At 46.5% G+C, this 14,801-nt stretch overlaps 1 protein-coding gene across 1 annotated transcript; it reads right to left on the bottom strand.

Annotated features, from left to right (window-relative positions):
• Window positions 1–408: 408 nt before the first annotated feature.
• zbtb7a (zinc finger and BTB domain containing 7a) lies at window positions 409–12,897 on the bottom strand (the record flags this gene model as incomplete). The annotated part of the gene is made up of 3 exons (XM_056414748.1): window positions 409–8,643; window positions 10,699–11,606; window positions 12,292–12,897. Coding segments are annotated over 3 exons (1,950 nt in total), but the record flags the coding sequence as incomplete, so codon positions are not given.
• Window positions 12,898–14,801: the final 1,904 nt, after the last annotated feature.

Here is a 14,801-nt window from a genome sequence, read left to right as displayed (position 1 = left end):
TGTTTTTTTAATTGCATTACAGAAAATAAAGAACTTCATCACAATATTCTAATTTTCTGAGACAGTCCTGTATATAATAATAATATATATATATAATATATATAATAAATATGTATATAATATATAATAAATATGTATATAATATATATATATTTATATCACATGCAGCAGTCCTGCTTTCTATATAAAAAAAAAGGACAACACACATGTTTACTGTTATTTTGGCAGCTTTTGTAACTCTATAAATAAAAAATAAAAAATAATTTAATAACGTAAACATGGCACAATACGAGTACTAAGCCTACAGTCCCGATGCGCCACCCACAGAAAACAAACATTGTTTGTGTTATTGTATCAAATTCATGTTTGTTTGACAAGTTAGAATAAGTGACAAGTTATACACGCAAACGTTTTTGCAACCATTGTTTTTAATAGAAAGATGTTTATATTCTTTAAACCAGACAACCAGATGCCAGACATTTTTGGATATATAAAAAAAAAAGAACAGAAAAAGAACAGGAAAAAAAAGAAAAATGACACAAAATGGAATTATATGGTTTTTTAGACTGTGTGGATTTAGTGGTCTCATATACAATACAATTTATTTTCATCGCCAAAAAGTGCAAATTCTCCAAAACAAAAACAAAAACAAATCCCCCCCCCCTCCTCCTGCAGCTTCCAACAGACACGCACCGACAGACTGCTACGCGAAGAAAACTAAACCAAAGAGGTTATTTAATGTACAAAAGAGTAAACCCACGCTGCATCGCAAGGGGGAAGGAAACAGCGGCCGCACTCTGCGGGTCAAAAACGTCCGACGGCGTTGCACTTCCGGTCCAAACTCCACTTCCGGGAGTGACGCCGCAGCGGGCGCTCTTCCTCTGGGACGACGCGCGGGGCGACGCGCGCAGCGAGGCGCAACAGGGAAGGACGTGTTTACACGCGCGCGCACACACACACACACACACACACACACACACACACACACACACACACACACACACACACACACACACACACACACACACACACACACACACACACACACACACACACACACACACACACACGTGGAGTGACGCTTGTCCACGTTTGACAACTGGGACAGATTCTGCCAATTTAAAATGTACATCAGAAAAAGAAAAGAAAAAAGAAAAAAACTCTGAAAAAGGATTATCATAATAATCAATTTACAGTCACAAATCAATCTATTATAAATACTAGACTATTGCTTTCTCTCCCACCTCAAACCATTTAACCATGGATCTACCGAATGTTTATCACTATTATTATTATTTCCATTCTAAATGCGATAATCTTGATTGGACAAAGATGTTAAGGCCAACAAAATGTCCGTACTGATTTGCGAAAAGTGCATGATGGTCGTTTGGCCATTTCATCCGTCTTTCATAAATCATTTAAGCTCTATATGGATACCAGATCCAGCCTCTAACCACAGACAGGGCAATATTGCAAACAAAACAAACACACAATAGATTCTGCAGTGGACACAACACCGCGTGTTTAACATTCAGCGCAGCTAGAGCCTTCTCAGAAAGCTTTGCAACTGTTATACAGGTTTCTTTTTTCAAGAAAAGGAGTCTCCCAAAAATGAGATCAAATGACCTTTCTCCCAACAAGATCTGAGACAGTAAGCAGAGAGCAAGTAGGAGGAGGTCTGTCCAGTGCCCCCCCCCCCTGCCTTTGTGTGACTATGCAACAAGCTGCATATAACAGGTACGGTGGAAATATAACAGAGATGTGTTTATGTCCAGAACCACCGTTAAAAATCCAGATAGCAAAAAATATTCAAGTGTTTTTTTTTCTTTCCATCAAATCGTTTTCTCCCCCCCCGCCCCCTTTTTAAATAATGATCTGCACTGAGAAAAAACAAAACAAAAAGAAACATCGACAGGAACAACAACAAAACAACAACAATAATGACAACCATAACATTAAAAAAAGCACACAATATTCAGGATGGCCTTTTCGCAAAGTGCTTTCGTTACAATCGCAGAAGCTGAGAAAAGAAAGGCTGCTGGGTAAAGCGGTCCGTCTACACGTCTGTCCGTCACGCGGTGGGGGAGGGGAGGAGGTAAAGGGGGGGGGCTCGACAGCAAAAACATCGACTGTCTCCAGCTCTCGTTTCCCCCGGTGCACAAACAACCATAAAACTCCAAAGTGGGAATCACAGTATGAAGCTATGGAATGTATCCTAAACCAAATGAGTTGAGGAGACTGAAAAACTGAAACGGCGTCTTCCTCCGCACATCAACCGACCGCCCCCCCTCTCCCTCTCCCTCCTGCCGATTCCCCTGCCGAGTGTGTGTGTGATCTCCGATCAAAAAAAAAATGTTTACAGTCCGACTAATAAGACTGCATCTCCAGTGGCTTCCTTCCCTCCAACAAACAATCCACCGGATCAATATCAGACGGAGGAATAGGCCGGCCGCTCTGCCACGGGACAGAGGGAACTGTTCCATCTTTTCTCGGAGCCGTCGTTTTTTTAAATATGAGTAATGAGCAAGAAAAGGAGGAGTTGCTCAGAGGGTGATGAGACATAGCGTAAACTTAACAATGCATAGCAGTGTATTTTCCACCTGAGTAGTACTTGAGAGACAACAAGCGAGCAGCGACACTCGGTTCCCACAATGTGAATTCTGTGGCGACCTCGTTTGCGTTATCGTTCTTATCGGATCGTGGCCGTGCGACTCCTAACCGGCTGGTCCGAGAGTCACCTGGGCTTTCCATCCCTGAAAAACTAAGCTTTCCCCTCCCACCCGTATTTGATCCCCCTCCCTGCATGACGACCTTTGCCTCCCTCCCTCCCGGAGAGAGAGAGAGAGAGAGAGAGAGAGAGAGAGAGAGACTCCGAGTGCAAACTGTCCCCACTTGGCTGAGAGCAGCCAACAGACAGCAGCCTGCCTCTCTGAAGGACCCGGGGCTGTCTGTGTAAGTGCCAGAGCCACGCTGCGCATACTGCTGTACTGCATATGCTGCACTCAGCTTGCTGTGCATCAAGAGCCTGATGGAAAACTCACAAACACACACACACACAATAAAAAATAAAATCAGGTGTGCGGGAAAATGACGAAGAAAAGCAAAATAGTCCGCCGCCGCCAATCTCCATATTAACAGTCACCCCGTCCTGCCGCGTTGTTTACAGTTACACATTGTTATCGTTAGTTGTTGGTCGTCTTTGTTTTACGGCCTTCTCAGATAGATTCACCCAAACTCTTTGATAACAGCATAGGAAAGAGGAGAGGGGGGGGGGGGAAACAACAACATATCAAGGTCAATTTGGAAAAAACACTCGCGATGAAGTTCCGAGACCGTCTCCGTGGAGCCGGGGTCAGAGTAACCTTAGTCTGGGGCTGAGGCTGGGGACACACCGGTGGATCCAGAGAGAGAGAGAGAGCGCCTGGTGCAGACACGTCGGTATCAATTCAGTCAAGAAAAGCTTAAACTGCTCAATGATTATTGTTTTTTTGTGTTTTTTTAAGTACCAAGCCAATCAGCTTTTACAATTTATTTTGAAAATATTGAAAGAAAAGTGTTTTCGGTCAAACGGAAGAAATAAAAAAGGAAAAATAAATGGTGAGTTTTGGTCTGTTCCTGCCCACGTAAGAAGGCACAATGTGGCCCTTGATGTTCGTATTGTCCACCTGGTGGGAGGCAGCCTCAGCCCCACACTGCACACAATACAACTGTCTGGAAACATTACAAAAAAGGAAAAAAAAGAAAACCAAGCTTAGTGCTGCTCAGACAAGGCCACAAAGTCCCAGTCTGCTTCAACTAGAGAACATTTTTTTAAATTAAATTAAACCTTCTTCGGAAAGTAAACGGAATCCATCCAGCTCGGCAATGATCAATATAACAGTGTTCAACAATACCAACAGTTTTCATTATCATGGCATATCATTATTCATCAGTTGACGTAATATGAGACAAACGTTGATAAAATCCCATCATCATCATCATCATGTTGAATTTAAAAAGAAGTGGATTCAATATCTCTGGCACCTGCACACAGTTTGCACCTCGGCCACCAAACCAGGACGCAGATATAATGTCTATAGAATTTTTCCGGGAGAGGCGTCGCTACTTTCTAAGTGCCTCAAATGTTGTATATTTGGAATATTTCTTTACAAGAAGAGCAAATACATTTTCCTCTAGTGTCCATCAAAAGTCCTCTTTTCAAGAGCCTTCCGATTTAACAATAAAACTCTTTATTAATCCAACGTGAGATTGGCATAGCTTAAAAATGTCCAATGACTTCGACGCGAGCCATTTCTTCTCCTTTGGTATTTGCCGTTGTTGGACGTCTGTATATTTCTTAATATACTGTACATGATTATTTCTACGGAGGGGTTGGATGGACTCTTTTTGAGGCCGGTGAGTATCGAGCACGCCGCTCTGTGCTCGTGGAAACTCGCCGGCCTTTCTGAGGTCTCCTGCCCTTCTCCCATAAGCAGGACAAGGACATTTAACATTAGTGCAAACGTTTGCTCTCTCAGCTAAAGCACCACTTCCAGTGCTATCAGGCTTTGTATCCATAACCCCACCCAAGCACCCATTTACCCCACCCTCCTGGCACAGCAACCCAAAACCACGACCCCCACCCACAACCCCTACATACACACTCACACGCTCGCACACTCACGCACAGCCTTGAAAGATTGTTAGAAAAAATATATTAAAAAAGGAGCATAAAAAAAAACCGAGTGTAGACGGACAAGAAAAAAACTACACATCCATAAACCTCTGATTCTATTGTCCACAAGGATAGAAAGAGAGAGAGAAAGCAAAGTTAATATCTGTATGATTTCACACACGCACGCACATACACACACACACACACACACACGTCTGCATATGTATTCAAGAGGAGGGCATCTGTGTGGGTGGTTTACTCAGGTAGGCCAAGTCTGGATACATTATAGACATACTATAAACATCTCTACCGTCGACTAAGATTGAGGGCAACAAGCTTTGGTTCGTCAACAAACAACATAAGACTTTTGGGGGAACAATATTAAGGTCCAAACAACGTTTAAGATGGCCGACAGGTCTGACCTTCTGCCACGTGAAGACAACATTGGCGTAAGCGTAAAGATCGCATAGCCAGCTCGCATCGGTCTGCCTGTGAGCGTCAAACTGTGCATTTATAAATGTAGAAAACGCCATCTTTATCATATTGGAGGAGCAAAAACTAGAACCGAAAACTCCAGGCCGAAGCCAACGACCGCCGGGGGTAAACAAAAGAGTTATGCAAATGTACGCCGAGAGAGCCGTGAAGTAAACACGCAACAGTCCGACGAGTCGTTTCACAATACGCCCGTTCTGCCTGCGCGGCGCCGCGGACCCGGTCCATTAGGGCCGCGGTTCCCTCGGAGAACACGTGCGGTTATTACGAGGAGCTGGCGAACAGATGGGGGCAGACACAGTTTGTTTATCCGAGCTCGTCCACGAGACCCTCCCCGCCTGCCAGCCAGCAACACACGCACGGAAAGGAAACGCGCACAGACACACACACACACACGCGCCAACACGCACTAGCACACGGCGTCCTCTCTTCTCGTCCATATCCTCCTCCTCCATTAAGACACAAAGACAAACTCTCTGGACTCCAGCAACAACTAAACTTCAAGTGCCATCAGTTCCCACGGGTCAATGCAGTCCTCGGATCAGAGCCTCCAGGGCGTCTCTTGTAGAGATCTGAAGTTAAGATATATCAGTTTTCAGATGTGTGTGTTTTTTGGGGCAGCTTTCTTCTTAAAAACCTGAACGAAACCAGCGGAGGAGCCAGAAGGAAGGACTCTGCTCTCATCTGCCACTGGTTTGTCTCCAAGTACCCGTTTTGTTGAAGCGCATTCATAACCTGCCGCTTTCCAATTAAGATGCAAAGGACTGATAGTTGAACTAAGAGGGGGGGCGGGGCCAAGGGGGGGATGTTCTCTCAACTCAAAATGTGCTAGTTTGGAAAGCAACATTTGGATTTGAAGCACAATAACACAACTCGGACAGACCTACAAATCCAGAGTCACGGAGTCCCCGACAACAACATATATATATATATATACACCTGGTGTCTCCCTCTTCTCCACAGGATGCCTGGATCCAGTGAGCAGAGAGTGTGTGAGTGAGTGTGTGAGTGTGTGCGTGTGTGAGCATGTGTGTGTGAGAGACAGAGAAAGTGCATTGGGGCTGGCAGCTCAGGGTGCATGTTTGAACAGGCCGTGGCTGACTCACACAGTGATGATGTGGCCAGAGCGACCCCGGCTGCCACGCACACACACACAAAAACACACATGTGCACAAACACATGCTCGCACACTAAACTGCCAACACCAGGCTCTAATATAATAATATCCCCTCCAGGCTAGTTCGGGGGCATTAGAGGACTACAGAGGGAGAGAAAAGGCCTGATTTGATCCCCTCCTGCCTGGAAACGTGGCTGAGCTGGGGGAGATTATTTTTTTGGAATGCAACAGACATTGTGAGATCCCCCTCCCCTTCCCTTGTTCCCCTCCCCCATCAACCAGCTGCAGCCACGCTCCTATTTTGGCCTCCCGACTTGGACAGGTATTTATTGCTCTCCTCATCGTACAGGTTGCCTCACGGTTGTGTGGTCCCTGGGGCAAAACAAAAAGATTGGAATAAGCACGATACATAAACCTCCTCTCACTCGCTCCAACACCAGCCCACTTCCTTTAAATACACCGCTCTCTCTCTCTCTCGCTCTGTTGGATATCTTTAGTAAAGCTGTGCAAACATAGAAATAAAAAGGTGCTCATCTATCTCTTCTTCGTACTCTTTGTCACTCTCTCTCGAGCTCCCTGCCATTCCTTTAACCTGCGGTTGGTTAAATGCTACCCGCGCCTTGTCACACAAGGACAGATTCCGAAAAACTGCACAAAGTTAAGCACATTCATTCATTCGACCTCCTCCTCCTTTGGGTAGGAACTATACAAGTTAAGTGTTAAGTTTAGGGCAAATGGGTGATTCAATGGGTTTTTTTTTTTTTTTTTTTTCAATCGAACACTCACACAAGTTGTTGTTTTTTTTTGTTCACCCACAAGCTTCACTCTGTGAGAAATATGACATGTAGCCCAGGAGGAAAACCCGAAAAGTACACCTCAGCATTAAGTTGGAACCAATGTCATATCACCACCGGCTGTATATACATGTATACAATTATAAAGTGTCAAGTACCCGAAGCAGTCAACAAAAAAGGAACGACGACGACGACAACAAAAATTAAGACTGAATCATAAAAAGGGAAAATAAAAATAAAAAAAGCTGAAATTTGCAGGGTTAAGAGGCAACGTAGTCAAGCCAACAGGTACATTGACGATGGTAGTGCTTTAAAAACACAAACCCTCCACCCCTCATATTCCCCCCAGAGTCCTGCAATTGAAGAGCCCCCGTTAAAGTGGATTTGACTCGACGTTGAATTTGTTTTTTTTACAAGAAGACAAACCAATATATGCATTTTTATAGAGTAAGTAACACTTCAATCAAACCCCTCGTCTGATTCTTTCTGGAACATTTAGAAGAGAAGAAACTGTTGCATCAAAAAATTGTGGTGAGCTTTTTCCTTGCATATGCCAAATTGTGGCAATGTTGTTTCTATGGTAACTGTACATTTCAGGCCTGCAAAAGAATAGAAAAAGAGTTGTTTTCACTGGGAGGATTTGTCCTCGCTTCACCCGTACAGCAGCCAGAAGGTGCTCGATAGACACCTTGCTTAGAGCTTGAAGGCTGTGAGGACAAAACCAATACAAATCTAAAATCAACTGCATAGTTGCTCCTGCGTTTCTTTGTATCCATCATACATTTGCCTCAGCACATCTGCCAATGTATAAAACACCCCAATATTATAAAGAAAGAAATGGCCCAGAAAGTGGACGTCGCGGGTACATGATTTGAAGCGTTCTTTGCTCTTTAACAGATAAATCGACTCAAGTGCTTGCATGTCTGCTCCATTTCCTAAACAAAAAAAGGAAAAAAAGAAATATAAAGATTAGATTTTTTTTTGTTGTGACACCCTGATTTGGTTTATAGAGGAATAGTTAGTTGTTGTTGTTTTTAAAAGTTTGCCTTTGTGTGTGTTGTTTTTGTCTCTCCTCTCTGATGGCCTGTCTCACAGGCGGTGCAGAGTGACTATGGTGCTCCAGCAGTGTCCCTTGGCGCCCCTCGCAGTCTCAGGGCCCCGCCTCCCCTGCATCCTCCTGCAGTTGAGGACTGTGTGCGTGGGCTCTGGCGGCGCCCTCCACCTCGGCGGCCGACGACGCCTCCGAGCGCCGCCGCCCCCTGATGCCGCGAGGCCCGGGGCCCGTGTCGGAGTCGGGGTCCAGCAGGCCCAGGGGGGCGTCGAGGGGGCCCTGCTCCCGCACCCGGGGCTTCCGGCCCCGACGGGACGGGATGCCGTTGCAGCCGTCCTTCTTGAGGTGGCGGTGCAGGTGGTCCGAGCGCACAAAAGTCTTAAAGCAGCTCGAGCACTGATAGGGGCGCAGGCCGGTGTGCACGCGCATGTGGTTCTTCAGGTCGTAGTTGTGAGCAAAGGCGGCTCCGCATTGAGTACAAAGGTAAGGCTTCTCTCCTGTATGCTTCCGCATGTGAACCTTGAGCTTGTCCTGCCTGGAAGAAAGAAAAGAAAGAATTCACGGACAAAGAAAAATGAGAAATGCCATAGAGGATCAACCCACAGCGATCCGAATCCACTCGGTGCGAAAGCAGCCAGCTTCGGCTTCTCTTTTGTAACGCCATGCACCAATATTTAATTAACTTGAAATGCATTATTAATTCTCATATGTACAGTGGTCAGCTTAATATGCCGTAGAGTTTTATTTCCCATTTAACAGCCATCTTTTGGATCTCTTCCAATGAGATTATTCTGTGAGGGCAGCCGGGCCAACTGAGGAGAAGCCATAAACTTCACATCTTAATCTGTGTAATTGCACACGAGAGCGCAACTGTGGGCTGACGAGAAAGCTCAATGTCCACTGCGTCGGTTGCCACTTTTTTTTTTTCACGATTCCCGTTTAACTTTCCTTTGAGGAGGACGCCGTAACAACTGATGGATGACAAAAAATAAAAACAAAATGCAAATGTTGGGTGAATATAAAAAAAAAAAAAATTCTAACTCATTTTTGAGAACTTGACATTGAGCGTAGAGTCGTGCTGGAAAATAGATGAGTCTGTAAAACGTCAGCATTTTTTGCAGCCTACTTTTAACCTCATGAGCTGTCATCTGATTGGAGCAGTTGTCACTTCAAAGATGATCAAATAGCTCATATAGAAGACTTTTTAAATTTATTTTTAGGTAAATTACTTGAAGACCAAACTATGGCTTCAACTTCATGTTGTGACATCCTGGAGCATTTCTTTACTGTGTGATGTTACGCCGTCGCCCACTGAACTTTATCAGGCTGCCGTAGCCTTCGTCTGGCTCTTGCACCGCCCTCCCCCCTTTAGCCCTGACTATCTCTCGAGCTCTTTAATCGTCTAACCCTTCTGCACTCGGGGCAGAGGGCTCCTAAACAAACAAGCATAAGACAAGTCCGTTTGAAAACACACACACACACACACACACACACACACGCACACATGCCATGTAAGTAGATTATCTGTCATACAAGCAACAAATAAACCTGCTGCAACCCACGGCTCCCCAAATATAAAACAATAATAAAGAAACATGTACACGGGTGAGGACACACACACACACACACACACACACATACACACAGGGTCGAAGCCTTGGAAAAATAAGAAAAAGAAAAGTGGCACATTGATAGAGGTGAATTATTTAAAGGACAGGAGTGATTTATTATCGTGCGAGGCCCACTCTTAACCCTGATCAAACCGGATTAAGATTACAATACCCCCTTCCCACTGCCGGTCGAATTTAGCTAGAAGGCAAATTCAGATTGCTCTCCCCTATATCCGCCGTGCCAGCACGGGTTGTGGGTATTTCCAGCCGACTGCATCTATTTCTAAGTCCACTGATTCATTAATTAAAATAATGATTTCAAAGAAGAAGGCAGGATACCACCTGAAATACAGGGAAACCATTCGCACTCAAGTCCACTGCTGTAGACTAGCTCCATTTAACTGAGTGGCACATGGCAGATTTCATTAGAGAGGTAAAAGGAGTGAGAGGCAGAGAGTGTGTGTGTGTGTGTGTGGGGGGGGGGGGGGTGTAACTACTCTGCTGTGGGCAATAATCAACATAACCAGAGATCAAAAGTTCAAATTATTGCTTTGGAGCACACCGAGTACCATCCAGGACCTGTAATCCCCCTCTGTATCAGAACACAGCACTTTACAGCAGCCCTCCACTAGATAACACGAGCATGGCCTTCTTTTATAGGACCCCTTGGTTACAATTCCAGGACTTTGCTATGAAGACTGTCACAATAAAACAGACCTTCATAGCGTTTACAATCCGACCCTCTCTCTCACAGTGGGAATATTTTTTTACGTGCCATTTCGATTCGCATTTTAGCTACAATGTGACGTCGATCGGACCAAAGCAAAACATTTAGATTCACAAACTGCGCTGCCCTCCGTAATGCAAAGCTAAGTTGGTTAGTGCTAATACTCCTGGCCGGGGTGTTTCCCTCTGCAGTGCCAAGCGCAAGACTATTAGTACATGTGACATGGGGGAGTCGCTTCATTAATTAGGCTTACCTGGTAAAGCGTACTTTGCAGATGGTGCATTCATAAGGTTTCTCTCCCGTGTGTGTTCGGATGTGGCGGGGTAGCTTGCCTGCTCCTTGAATGACCTTGGAGCATATGGGGCATTTCTGGAAGGCCTTAGAGCGCATCTTCCTCTCGCCGCCACCTCCTCCTCCTCCTCCTCCTCCAGCCCCGTTGCCTCTCTCTCCCGCTCCCCCCTCTCCTCCTCCTCCTCCTCCTCTGTCTGGGGCTGCTCTGCCCCGTGACAACCAGAGCGGCGGCACTCCCTGTGTCACAGCCGCAGAAGCTGGATCCTCATGCTGAGTGCTGTTAAAGTAATTCAAGTAAAATTCCATGTCGGGGTCGTCCCCGTCTCCCTGTTCCTCCCCAGTTGTTGCGCGCTCCTTCTGCTTCTCGATGGAGTCCATCATCTGCTGCAGGAGGGCACTGGCGGAACCCCTCTCCCTCGCCATCGCCTCCCGACTTCCATCTTCCACCTCGGGCTCCTGACCGAGCCGAGACTCGGGGGGTAGGTAGAGGTGCCCATTCTGGGGCGGCGGGAAGTAAGACGACCCCAGGCTCCCTCCGTTCCCCTGCACCGCCTCCATGTCCTCATCTTCCTCGTCATCGTCATCGTCTTCCTCTGGCTCCTGTGTGGGAGCCTGGGTCAAGGCGAGGGCCAGAGGGGAGTAGTACTCACCGGGGCCAGCAGGAGCCCCGTTGCTGGGGACCCCGCCGTTACCGTGGTTAAAGTGCAGGTGTGTGGGCAGGTCCCTGAGCTCCGGCGTGCTGCAGCTGCTGCTCCAGTGCGCCCCTCTCTGGAAGTAGTCCAGATACTCCTGGGCCCGCACCCGGTTCCCCGGCTCCCTGCGTCCTCTGCCCTTGCTCTCCTCATCTTCATCTCTTCGCTCACTGCCCGCCTAGTGAAACACGACGGGGGAAACAAAGAGGTAGAGTGCAGGAGACGTTTAAAGTCAGTGAAAAAAACGAAAAGGGGAAAACAAAGAGAGACTGTACGGCAGTAATGTAGAAATGAAAATAAAATTTAAAGTAACTTCCTGTTAAGCACATCAGCTAAGGTGAAGCCTGACGAGAACTCTACAGCTGTAAAGCCTATCAGGCAGATTCCTATCTGGGTATCTGGGATGCACACCCAGGGGTTTATTATACCCATGAGCACATGCATGTGCATCTCACAGCTACGCTTGATCGCGTTGAAGCGTAGCTGCGATATGCGGCGTCTGGAGTCGGTAAAATAGGACGCCGTCCCTCCACGCGCGCTATTGGCTCAGAATGAGTAAGCCTTGAACCCAAAGGCTGTGGGACTAATAAAGGTCATGATGTAAGCTTGACTCTGCTGGCTAGTTAATGGGGGATGGGGGGGGGGTGTATTATGACCAGACACCTCCTACCCTAAGTGGCTGAAGCAGGAGAACTTCCTCAACGGGTTAGATGGTGCTTTGCTTTTGCTATGAATCCATTCAACATCGCAACCGGTTGCTTATGGCGTCACTAATTCATAAAGAGGCAGAGCAGATCAAACATCACCTCGCAGCTTAAATGTAAAAACATGTCACTTCTATGCATCTGCAAAGGGTCTCGTACCGGCGGGGAGAGCACTTTGGTGTCCAGCAGGTGCGTACAGACTTCCTGCACAGGCGGGACTTCCAGGAGGCGTGCGGCGGCGAGGATGTCGGCCACGCTGCTGTGACTGACCGTCAATGTCGCCGTGTAGGCAAAGTCCAGCAGCGCTCCCAGAGCCTCCGCCGCCACGAAGTCGATGGTGTAGACGTTCTGTTGGTCCGCGGCGGGGCCCGACGTGAAGAGCTTGTGGAAGTAGGAGCTGCAGGACGCCAGGACGGAGCGGTGGGCCGGGAACTCGCGGTCCTCGGCGACCAGGAGCACGTCGCACAGCAGGCCGCTGAGCCGCTGCTTGTTCAGGCCGCCCAGGATGTCGGCGCTGTGCTCGGGGAACGGGATCCCCACGGGGCCCTCCTCCGCCTCCCCCGGCCCCCCTCTGCCTCCTCCGCCGCCGCCGCCCGCCGTCCCCCTGAGCCGCCTTCCGCCCCTCCCACCGGCTCCGGACGACATCTTCCACCAGCCTGCCGCCGAGCCGCCGAGCACAGGCCCCACCCGTGTATCCGTCCTGCCGTCTGTCCGTCTGCCTGTCTGAGAGCAGGAGGGTTTGGACAGAGGGGTGGGGGATGGGAGGGGAGAGACGGAAGAGGAAATAATAGATCAGTTCATGACATTCTTAATGTGGATTAAGGAAGAGAGAGGAGTATTGACGTATTGATTGACCGCGGTCACACCGGGATACTTCTGAACACAACTCCGCGCACACAAAACGTGCGCGCACAGTCGAAATGTTCAATCTTAAAAGGAGTGCAAGTGTCGTGTTTACATCAATTGTGATGATTAAAAAGAACGCTGGGGCCAATTGATTCCAACCCAAGATTGGTTCTTCGCCGCCTGGAAGCAGTCCAGTATATACACTACCGTTCAAAAGTTTGGGGTCACTTAGAAATGTCTTTATTTTTCAAAGAAAAGCACTGTTTTTTCAATAAAGATAACATTAATCAGAAATACACACTATACACATTGTTAATGTGGTAAATGACTATTCTAGGTGGAAACGTCTGGTTTCTAATGAAATATCTCCAGAGGTGTATAGAGGCCCATTTCCATCAACTATCACTCCAGTGTTCTAATGGTACATTGTGTTTGCTAATCGCCTTAGAAGACTAATATCTGATTAGAAAACCCTTGTGCAATTATGCTAGCACAGCTGAAAACAGTTATGCTGGTGATATAAGCGATACAACTGGCCTTCCTTTGAGCTTGAAGTTTGTAGAACAAAATTAATACTTCAAATATTAATCATTATTTCTAACCTTGTCAATGTCTTGACGACATTTTATATTCATTTGATAAATAAAAGTGCGATTTTTCATGGAAGACACGAAATTGTCTGGGTGACCCCAAACTTTTGAACGGTAGTGTATGTAAGCAGACACGATGCAGTGAAGTATATGATGTATTTTTCCGTGAAATCTACGAGTTGGGTCATATAAGGTTGCATGTCGGTTAGTATCGTTATCAGCAGTAAAACAGGCTTGGTAATCAGTATTTTGATGGATGAGCTTTCAAAGATAGACGTCTAAAAAAACTGTTTTCAAACAATGACGACATCTGGAAAACACACGCAAACGGCAAGTCACAATGAAATGTATTTTTCCTCATCCCTACGTATCGTATGTCAATGGCTTTCAAATCAAATAAACTGTCGACTGACTTTTCAGTTACAACAAAATTCTTTAGTACATCGGAAATGCAAAAAACTCTCTTCTGACTTTTCACACTGACAGTTTCACGAAAATGTTTTGTTATACCACAGCCATTCACATCAAAATCCTTCACCATGATTTCTCACTTACACCCAAAAAAGGACTTATTAAAGTTAGGACATTGAAACTGAACTTCCCCGTATGGGCTTTACATTCGACACATATGTTGAACCCTGCATTGATCTTTTTTTTAATAAAGAGTAGCTCACGTAATGATTTGATTAGAAAACCCAGAGTGGGGGAAAACTCATATATACTGGACTGATATCAAAAATATTTCCCTGGACTCAAGAGCCTTGAGCGTAGATATGCTACACAACAACACCACAGCTCACAATCACAACTGCATGGAGCGGACTCAAAATCGTCTTGCACAACAGGTGTATTTACAGATTTACTCCATCAAGTGTGACAATAACGGGAGCTTCTGGTTACTCACAGCAATTGTGAATGCATTCCGCCCGGCATGGTGCTAAAACACCATGAGGGGATGAATGACTAAGTGGGGATGTTTACTTAATAAGTGTAGGCAGGTGGCCGTTTCCTTGGACACGCCCACATTTTGCATGCAAGAAACCAAATAAGAGGACGTGAAGGACACATAGGCATAGGGCGGCGGGGATCAGAGTGCATGCTGGGAGCTGGACTGTGCAGCTTGTTCACTCGGTGTCATTCAAGAGTTGGGAGAGGGGAGCAAATGAGGTGGAGGAAAAAAGGAGGGGGGAGGGGGCGGGGTTGCTGCCAGAGCAGACCCTGTGGAAAAACTCC

This window comes from Pseudoliparis swirei, chromosome 5 (genome assembly GCF_029220125.1).
Source record: "Pseudoliparis swirei isolate HS2019 ecotype Mariana Trench chromosome 5, NWPU_hadal_v1, whole genome shotgun sequence".
NCBI lineage: Eukaryota > Metazoa > Chordata > Actinopteri > Perciformes > Liparidae > Pseudoliparis > Pseudoliparis swirei.
The sequence above is the reverse complement of the archived record's forward strand: the minus strand, read 5'-3'. Positions and strand labels throughout refer to the sequence as shown.